The sequence below is a fragment of the Octodon degus genome, unplaced genomic scaffold (genome assembly GCF_000260255.1).
Source record: "Octodon degus isolate 3935 unplaced genomic scaffold, OctDeg1.0 scaffold00093, whole genome shotgun sequence".
Lineage (NCBI taxonomy): Eukaryota > Metazoa > Chordata > Mammalia > Rodentia > Octodontidae > Octodon > Octodon degus.
Window position 1 is genome coordinate 6,072,609 of NW_004524669.1, and position 9,851 is coordinate 6,082,459.

The 9,851-nt window shown below is 44.4% G+C and overlaps 1 protein-coding gene across 2 annotated transcripts in view; it reads right to left on the bottom strand.

Moving 5' to 3' along the window:
- Positions 1–9,851, bottom strand: part of Calcoco1 (calcium binding and coiled-coil domain 1) — a 20,870-nt gene that overhangs the window by 10,174 nt on the left and 845 nt on the right. For both annotated transcript variants that reach the window (XM_004637907.2, XM_023722721.1), the window contains exons 2-7: positions 8,115–8,294; positions 7,654–7,756; positions 6,607–6,797; positions 4,198–4,356; positions 3,319–3,467; positions 586–676 (exon numbers count right to left, since the gene is read on the bottom strand). In XM_004637907.2, the coding sequence (XP_004637964.1) occupies positions 586–676; positions 3,319–3,467; positions 4,198–4,356; positions 6,607–6,797; positions 7,654–7,756; positions 8,115–8,270 (849 nt within the window). In that variant the 5' untranslated portion in view covers positions 8,271–8,294. The remainder of the gene's footprint in view (positions 1–585; positions 677–3,318; positions 3,468–4,197; positions 4,357–6,606; positions 6,798–7,653; positions 7,757–8,114; positions 8,295–9,851) is intronic.

Below are 9,851 nucleotides of genomic sequence, written 5' to 3' on the forward strand. Positions count from 1 at the left end.
TGTGTGTGTATGTGCTACTAGGACTGAACCCAGAACCTCCAAACCCCTAGGAAGTATCAAAACAAAATACAGAAGTATATTAGCCTCTATAGCTACAGTTAACCATAATCCTTAATTTAAAAGTTTGGTATCCATCAAAATTATTTTATTGTTTTCATTACATTATAAGTTAATGTTACATATTTCAATTCATAAGAACAAGCTGACACTACTGCTTTTGCTTACTCAGTAAAGTTCCACACAATGTATAACTTCATTGTCAAGGAAAGAAAGAGTTCTGTAGCTGAAAGGATTTAACAGTATTAGGCTAGTTCTTGCCCTCCTTTTAATAGCCTTTTCGAATGACTCTAACAAAATAACCTCTCAGCTACCTTTCTGGGGTACCATAATCCTCATTTAGCTTTCCCTTGTGACACTTCTTATATTTCACTTGGATGAATCCTGATTTAGGTGTAGGTAGTGTATTTGGAGTACAGCACACACAGGGTCTTTCCATTTTTATCCCTGCTGGTGCCTGGCACTCAGAGGGATTCAGTGAATACCAGCTGAACAACTGAGAATGCAAATTAGCTGTGACTCCCTTACCTCACTTTGCTCCTTGTCTGTTTGGACTTCCTTCAGCTGTCCGAGGAGCTTCTCCTGTTCCCGAGTCAGGGCCTTCACTGTGTCTCTAACCCTGAAAGTGGGAGACAACATGTTGGGTCATCTGGTCACTAAATAAGGACCTCTGTCCTACTCCTTTCGCTGGTCTTCCTCCAGAACCAAGCGTCTATCTCATGCTACAGTGCTAAAGTCACCATACCAGAGAACCCAGTTCTAAGTTTCAAAGAGCCAAGATTCCTGGTTCTATTGCACAGATGAGGCATAAACAATTTTCCTCCTCTTCACATATCATTGTGTGTGCATGCAGTGGCAGTGGGAAGGGTGGGGCGGGGTGAAGGTAGTACTGGAAATTTAACCTAGTCCCTTCACACTGAAGTACATCCCTAGTTCTTTTTCTATTTTTCATTTTGAGACAGGGTCTTGTTAAGTTGCCCAGGTCAGGCTCACACTACTGATCCTTCTGCCTCAACCTCACAGAGTACTGAGTTCATAGCACGGACAACTATGCCTGACTTTTATATATCATTTTAAGAAATGCCTACTGATTAACTTCCTCACTGTCTTTTTTTTTTTTTTAATTATATTCTGCTGTTTATTTATTTATTTATTTTTTACATTTATTTATTGTGTGTGTGTGTGGCCAGCTCAGCCCACCAGGGGGCGGGGCTGGCTGGTATGTGGTGCTGGGGGATTGAACCTCGGTCCCTATGTTTTGCTTAGCTTAGCTTGTTCTAAGTAGGTGCTTTAGACCACTGAGCCATCTCACCAGCCCCCCTCGCTGTCTTTAATCAAAAGACTAGAATCTAGCTAGGCTCTTTTAGACAAGGGGCAGTCTCTGATAATAAAGTTCTGTTTTAATTGGACATGATGGCACATGCCTATAATCCCAGCACTCTGGGAGACTGAGGCAGGAGGACCGTAGATTTGAGTCAGGCCTGGGTAACCTAAGTCTAATAACTAACCCTGTCTCTAAAATACACAAATCAATAAAACATTTGAAACACTGGCTGTAAAATAAATGAATAAAATTGATTTTATTCTACATCAGAAGCTGACAGACTTCATCTGTAAACAGCCTGATAATAAATATTTTAGGCTTGGGCTGGGGAGATAGCTGGGCAGTCCAAGCCCCTGCCTGGCAAGTGCAAGGACCTGGGTTCGATCCCTCGTACCACATGCCATGCTGGCCCCTTGCCGAGCCAGCCTTGAAACTGGGCGTGGTGGCACAGGCCTGTAATCCCAGCACTGGGAAGACTGCGACAAGAGGATCAGTACGAGTCTGAGCTGCGTAGCGAGACTCTGTACCAAATCAATAAATAAATCAATAAATAAATACAAGATTAAAAAAATAAATATCTTAGGCTTTGCAGGCCATATGATCTCAGGGGCAACGACTCAACTTTGGCACTATAATCTAGAAACAGTCAGAGACAATAAGTATACAAATGACCACGTGTCCCAATAAAACTTCACTTGTGAACACTGAGATTTGAATTTCATGTAATTTTCACATCAGAAAAATTTTTTTTCTTTTAATCTATTCTTCAACCATTAAAACATGTTTTAAAAACCAAAAAACCAAAAAAACCCCTCTTCCTTATGGGCTGTGCAAAACCAAGGAACAGGCTAGATTTGACACACAGGTTGTAGTATACTGACCCTGGTCTAGCCAGTCCCTAAGACCGCAAGGGAGCAGTGTCTTCTTAAGGCAAGATGAGAACGTTCTGAAGAAGTCTCTCAGATCAGTTCATTTACTACTGTAGGCTTGGGCAGAATATTTTTCCTTCAAAGAATTTCTAAAAATATCAAAACTCCTAGTACTAAATAAGACAAATTAATAATATTTGATAAATGAAAGGACTAGAGTATTTAACCTCGTGCAAACCTGAAAAACAGAAATGGGTAGAAATTTTGGTAGAAATAATAGTTTTCTGATAGGCAAAAAAGTTCTATGTGGTTCTAGAGGTCTACTTAAGATACTGGGGATAAAAAAAGAATTTATTTTTGGTTCTAGGACTTGAACTCAGGACTTTGCACTTGCCAGGCAGGTGCTGTACCCCGGAGCTATATCCCCAGTCCTGAAAAGGGAATTAAGATGTGTGGTATACATGTACTGACTCCCACAATCAATGTGATAATTATGTACTACAAACATACACTAATAAAAATAAGAATTAAAAAAATAGGACCCACTGGTAAATTATAGGAGGGTAAAGTATGGCTCTCTACATAAGACACAAGTGACAACTGTCCAAAACTAGATGAGGCTGTCTCATGACAGTGACTTCCTGTATACCTTACACTACTTCCAACACTGAGATTCTATGATTTATGCCATTTTCAAGCGTGTGGCCTATATGTTCCTAGATCACCAGCTCTAGTATTTCTTAAGAAGGGAATTGTATCTCTCCTGTGGTAAAATCTGATATCTATCCTCTCTTATCTTCCAAGTCTATCCACTTTCTTCTTCTAAATTCTCCACTCCAAACTCTTTCTTAGCTTTTGCTATACACGATGTGGTAACTATGATTACTTCAGCAAGTGAGAAATGCAGAACGGCATTTGGAAAGATGCAAGAGAGTGAGGCATAAGGGGCTTTGCAGTGGCTGGAATACCTCAAACAGGGAAGTGACAGAGATATTAGGGGAGACAGAGCAGGCCTGCAATAGCAGGCTGGCATGCTGGGGTCACAGAAAAGAAAGTGCAGGGCCTTACCTGTCCAACTCCACCTCCTTTGTCAGCACCTTCTCACTGATAGTCTGGATGTCATCCTCCAGCTCCAAGATGCGTGCCACGTGGTCTCCCTGCTGCTGGCTCAGGATGTCCCTCTCCTCTGTGAGCTCCCCATGAGCCCGGGAAAGCCCCTGGAATTAAGGTTCCCACAGAAGAGAGAGGCTGAGGCTTATCTTTCAAAGACAGGAACAAAGACATAGGAGAAGCACACCAGCACTGGACCACCTCACTTCCACCCTGTTACCTTCCTCGAAAAATAAGCTATACAGGAACATTTCCTATCCTAGGAATGTGGCCACTTCCACCTTATCCAAGCACTCTCATGTTAAAAAAATCAGCTTTCATTACAAATATGGGGCATATCTCTTCTTAAATCAAGTTCAATCCCACTTGTTAGCCCTTAAACCTATTTCCTTGATGGCAGAACCATCTTATAAGTTCATTAGTATTTTTCTTGTGGGCCGGCCAAATAGCTCAGCAGATTAAAATGCCTGTAAGCAGGCGCAGGGGCTGTGCACCTGTAATCTCAGCACTTGGGAGACTAAACAGGAGAATCACTATGAGTCCAATCTAGTAGGGAGACCCTCAATACCCTGTAGACCCTTCCCTAAAATAAAAATAAATAAATAAATAAATAAATAAAGTATTCTCTTTTCCTCTCTTCACTGGGTTCTGATTGTATTTATTTATTTGACACACAGCCTATGTAGTTTGGGCTGGTCTCAAACTTGCAGCAATCTTCCTGGCCTCAGCCTCTGCAGTGCTAGGATTACACATGTGTGCCATAGTGCGGGCCTGGGTTCTGATTTTGGGTACTGGGTGAGCACCCAGGCCCTGTGCCCTTCCAGGCTCGAGTCCCACCTTATACTGCTCTGTCAGCTCTGCATGCTCCTGCCTGGCGGTTGCCAGAGCCGTCTCAAGCTCTTGCACTCGGCTCCTCAGCTCTGTCACCTGCTCCTCCAGCTGCAGCTTCAGCTGCATCAAGTCATTCCGCTCCTGTTGGCTCTCATCCAGCTGGTTCTATAGAGGGATAGGGGAGAAGGCAGAGATCAGGCAGGATGAGAATGGGCCCATTAGGCACCCACTTGAAGGCCCTGTTCCTGGTACTCTCAGGATGCATGTTGTGGTTGGTGCCCTGTCTACTGCCTACTCGGACATTCCAGTCACAGCACTCTTCTGCCACCCCTCTCTTACAGTCTCACCCTAGGCCTGGCCCCTTCCTCACCTAGCAGCCACAAGGATCTGACACAACATACAGATGAAAGGGGGCACTCCCCTAAGTTTACCTAATCTGTTCTGGAGTCAGACACACTTAGGGCAAATCAGCAATACCATTTTTACTAGCTATATGACTGAACAAACTGCTGAACTCCTGGAACGCTGTGTCCTTATCTGTGAGGTGATCCCTTTGTCTGGGGTGGAGCACAATGCCTTTGCACTAAGCTAAATTCCTAGCCTCTTTTAATTTTTTTTTTAAATTTTTTATTTATTAGAGAGAGAAAGAGAGAGAGGTGTGTGTGTGTGTGTGTGGCCAGCTCAGCCCACCAGGGGGCGGGGCTGGCTGGCATGTGGTGCTGGGGGATTGAACCGTGGTCCCTGATGCTTTGCTAAGCTTGTTCTAAGTAGGTGCTTTAGACCACTGAGCCATCTCTCCAGCCCCTCTTTTAATTTTTTGAGATAAGGTCTCATTAAGTCACTAAATTGTCCAGGCTGGGCTTGAACTTACAAACTTCCGGTCTCAGCCTCCCAGAGTGCTGAGATTACAGGTATGCACTATGACGCTTGGCTGCTGTGAGGTTTAAATGAGAATACTGAATGTGAAAACAGAATACCAAACACACATTTCTGACTTAGGTAATGTACAAACACTGTCTTTTTTCCTTCCTTCATTTATTTAGCAGGCAGGGTCTTGCTCTGTATCCCAGGCTGGTCCCAAACTAGTAACACTCCTGCTTCAGTCTCCTGAATGCTGGGATTACAGCTGTGCACCAATGTACCCAGCTATATTCTTATTTTTGTGTTGAGTCCTTGTGTTTACTAGACTTGAGGTTCTAGAGGGCAAGGGTCTGTTGAAATCCCACAAAAGCCCCGTGCTCTTTCCTTTGGAGCCTTCCTCAGGCTTTGCCTCTGGTTTGGTGGATGTACTTCCTTCCCATCTGGCCCTGGCCCTAACCTTCCTTCAGGAAGTCTTTGCCACTATCTGCTTCCACTCTCTAATTCTTCTCTATCTGGCCCAATGGAAATATAACACAAGCCAGGTACAAGTTTAACTTTTCTATTAGCGACTCCAAAAGTAACTAGAAACATGTGAAACTCAAGTTTATATTTTATTCAACCTAGTCTATCTAAATACATATAATAGACATACAATCCTTTATTGATATATAATCAGTATAGAAGTTTCAAGATCTATTACATTCTTTTGTAAATATTAAGTCTTCAAAATCCAGAGTGCATTTTACCCATATATTAGGTCTCAGAGGATTAACCACATTTGGAGGGCCAAGAGCCATTTATAGTCCTTGAACAGGACAGGTGTGGCTTTGATTATGTACCCTGACTCCTCACCTGTCCTGGTAGCCAGTCCACACTCCCTTCTTCTCAGTGTTCCTGATGGTGAATCTTTTAGAGGTGAGTGCCCAAGTTGCAGCCCCAAACCCACGTATTTACTGCAAAGTGCCAACAATGCAATTAAATCTTTTTTTTTTGGTGGAATGGGGGATTGAATTCAGGCCCTTGCACTTACAAGGGAAGCACTTATTCCACTGAGCCATCTCCCCGGCCCCAATAAAATTAAATCTTGATACTGTGATTTTAGTTTAGAAAAAGCAACTGATATGTTAACACCTTTTTTTTTTTTTGAGACAGTGCCTGTATAGTCCAGGCTGGGTTTCAACTTGAAGTGATCCTCCTGCCTCAGCCTCCTGAGTGTACTACCACACCTGACGTTTTGTTTTAAAAGAAAAGCAAGTAACATGTGTGACATAGATTCACTACTACTGCCCTAGGGCCTAGGGCAGGATGTAGTGCTCAGGTACAAAGCGTTCCTGTGAAATCCTGTATTACCCTGGCCTGTGGGTGGCTTGCTCTCCCGCTCCACATATCTGTCTCCATCAGGGTGAGACTTTCTGGAAAGCTGACTTTGTCTAACTCCTAAGGAAATCTTTAGCCAAAGCTCCTGATGAGGGGAGGGTGAAGCAGGCAGGTCCTCCCTGCAATACTGTCCTCCCTCTTTCTGGCCCAGGAGCAAGGCTCTTGCTCTTTTCTCACCTGCAGCACAGTGGCCTTAGGGACAACCAGCAGAATGTCAGAGCCACCATCCGTCTCCTCCAGGGTTACCAGCTCATCCATAGGCCTTGGCTCTCGGAACTGGAAGGGGGGGCTCTGCCCACATACCCGGCCCTGGCGGTTCACGTATCGGAACTGGTAGAGCTGGGCTCCAGGTTTGGGCAGGTAGCTGGCTGTGGGAAGAACAGACCCAGGAACTCAGCATGATTCCTGGCCTTCATGAGCCAGCAGGTCCCTTTCCCCTTAGCATGCCACATTTTGCCATTGTTCTTGGCTCCAGCCCCTTACTCTCTGTCCCATATAGTGTTTCTCTCCTCTTCACCTCCCATAGGGTATTCCCATTCTTTGGTAACTCTCTTCCCTCCTCTCTACCTAGCTCTCTCCTCTTTCCCAAACCCACTCCCAGCTCTTACAATCATAATAATGCTAGCTGCCCCTTACTGAGTGCTCACCATGTACCAAATACTGAGTGCTAATATTTTTACTTGTATAATTTAAAATCCTCTAACTGTTCTTATAATCCAGGAAGCTCCTTTTACTATTAGATAACAGACACAGAGAGGTTAAGTCATCTGCCCAAGGCTAAACAGCTTATAAGAATAAAAGCTGACATTTGAACCCAGGTCTTTCAAAGTCTTTTGACCATTCTTTTCCATACCCTTTAGCTGTATAAGGACAGTTCTCCTTTGTGGGTAGGTGGGAGGACCAGATGTTCTCCTAAGATTCTTGTGCCTCTAAGTCCCTGGTTCTGTGAAAATCCAGTATTTCCATGTCTGCTGAGGCCTGTTGAATATTTTCTCAGTAGAGGCTCCCTTGGGTCGCACTATGTTGTCTGGTGGACCTGAACTGGGCTCAAGTGATCGTTCAACCTCAGTCCATTTCTGTAGCTGGGATTACAGGTGTGTGCCACAATGCATGGCTCCTATTATGATTATCTGCATTCACTTGTCCTCTGTGCCCACTATCCTCATCCAAACCTTCCTCTAAACCCTTTCTCCAAACCTTCTTGTTTTCCATCCTCCTTCATACCTTGGAACTGGACACTGGCATGGATAGGGGAACCATCAGTTGTATTTTCAGGAACTGAAGACCACACAAATGTGTGGTAATCGCGAACACAGGCAGCCTCCACCTACGAAGGCCAAGGTATGGTGAGAGGTATGGCGACATATCAACTAGCTATGGATGGTAGAGGGGGCTGAAAGACGGAAGGGAGTATAAAATGGTGTTACAGCGGCACAGATGAAAACTGACAGGGAGAGTATGAGAGAACATTAAGCTGTCAGGAGAGGTCAAAGCTAGAATGGGAAGATGAGTTTTGCTTGTATAGGTGGTTTCTGGGCTTGGTTCTTTTTCTCTACCAACTCAGGCCCAGAATCTAAGAACTTACTCTTCTTATTACAACAAACCAATTCCCCCCCCCAAAAAAAAACAACAAAACAAAACACCAATTCCCCATAAGCCCAAGCCAAAAGGGGTCTCCAAGATACCTTAAAGATGCCAATCCAGTCACTGGCACTAGGCATAGTGCCTGGGGGGAGTGTATAGTGACATTCCACCTTGGTGTTGGGGATGTAGGTCCGGGCTACATTCAGAAAGTTGACTCCACCCCGGGACCGTGCCCGGCTTAGTGTTGATTCTTCCATCCTGTCCTTGAGGTATGTGCCCTCCTATGAAAGAAAGGGTTGGCATCCTAAAGTCTCTCCACTCTACCTTCCTTCCCCCAACTCTACCCCCACCCACCCTCATCCCAGCCACTTCACCTCAAGATGAGGGAAAACCTGATTCCCGGCCTCTAAGTGTCACAGGACCTTTTAAAGATACCACTCTCACCTAGTACATAGGTCTGTCCAAGTCAACACCCACCTTATGTCATGCTGTCAACTTTCTGGTTCAGAAGTCTTTTCTAGAGGTCAGTTCTCAGCAGTTTTTACTGCTGTACTGATTTAGTCTCAGTATCCCCAGCTCTGCCCCTCTCAATATCTTCTTTTTGTTTTTTAGCATTCCAAATTCTCTAGTCTTCATTTCTCTATCCCCTTTTCTACACCTTTTGGCCCTTGCAGTAAAAAACCAACCATGGTGTGAGGCACTGCTCAGTTTATTCTGAGCAGGTGTCCATTCCTACTCCTGAGCTTGTTGATCCAACTGTACCTAGAAATGAGCTGTGACATCTGAAAGTAGCAACTAATCTCTGAAAGGAATGATTGGTCCTTAGAGCTAGAATATGGCTGGGAATGGGGGTGGAGATTGACAGACCAATCTTGAGCCTGAGCCCTCGGTCCACGTCCCCACCCCAATTTGTCTCCCCCTATGAATTCTAGGGAAGCAAAAAGCTTCTCTCTCTTCTAAGAAATAAAGAGAAGGGGAGGATATAAGGAAAGACAGGTTCTGTCTCTCAACTTCATTATTCCAGGAAGTAAAGAATTCTGGAGGCGGCAGCTTCAAGGGTGGGGTGAAACACTCGGCAGGAACGTGGTGGTGTGGGGAGCTGGAATGTGGGGGCTTAGTGCCAGGAAAGCCCTACCCTAGGGTTGGGGACAGACATGAGTGGACAGTAAGGGGTCTCAGAAAGGGTGAACATACATTTAGGTTGAGAAAAGGAATAGTTTAAAAAAGAACCTAATATTTTCTTTCTAGATCCTGCCTAAAACAGGTCTAGAAACTACTGACTTGAAAGGATGTTAATTAACCCAGCTCTAGTATTCCCTTCCCCATTTTCTCTTTGCTATTCAGCCTCAAAAGTACTTGACTCCTGTCACCTGCGTGGGCTGGTAGTTGAAAATATGCTATATAAGATGGGTTGGGAGGAAGGGATGTTCCAAGTTGGCCAGAGAGAGTTAATTGGAAAATATGAGGGTGTGGTGTGGACAGACAGCAATAACAACAATCAGGAAAAGTCCTCAGCCCAGGGCTGTGAGCTGGCCCTCTTCTCATCTCTCCTTTCCAGAGCACTAATCTGCTTCCTGTGTCAGTGCACCTGATGCATCCAATCAGCCACCACCACTAGTCATATGCCCGGCCCCAAACATCACAAAGCCATAACAGGCTCAAAGGATGGGGGGAGGAACTTTAAAAGAAAAATAGAAACTCAATGGAAAAGGAAAGGTTGGTGAGCAGCATAAGAAAGAGCAACTTCTCCCTCCAAAATAGAGACCGAATTGAAGACAAGAGGTTTCTTTGAATGTTCATCTTTGAAAAATCCCTGGTAAAACTAGCTCATGTTTTTT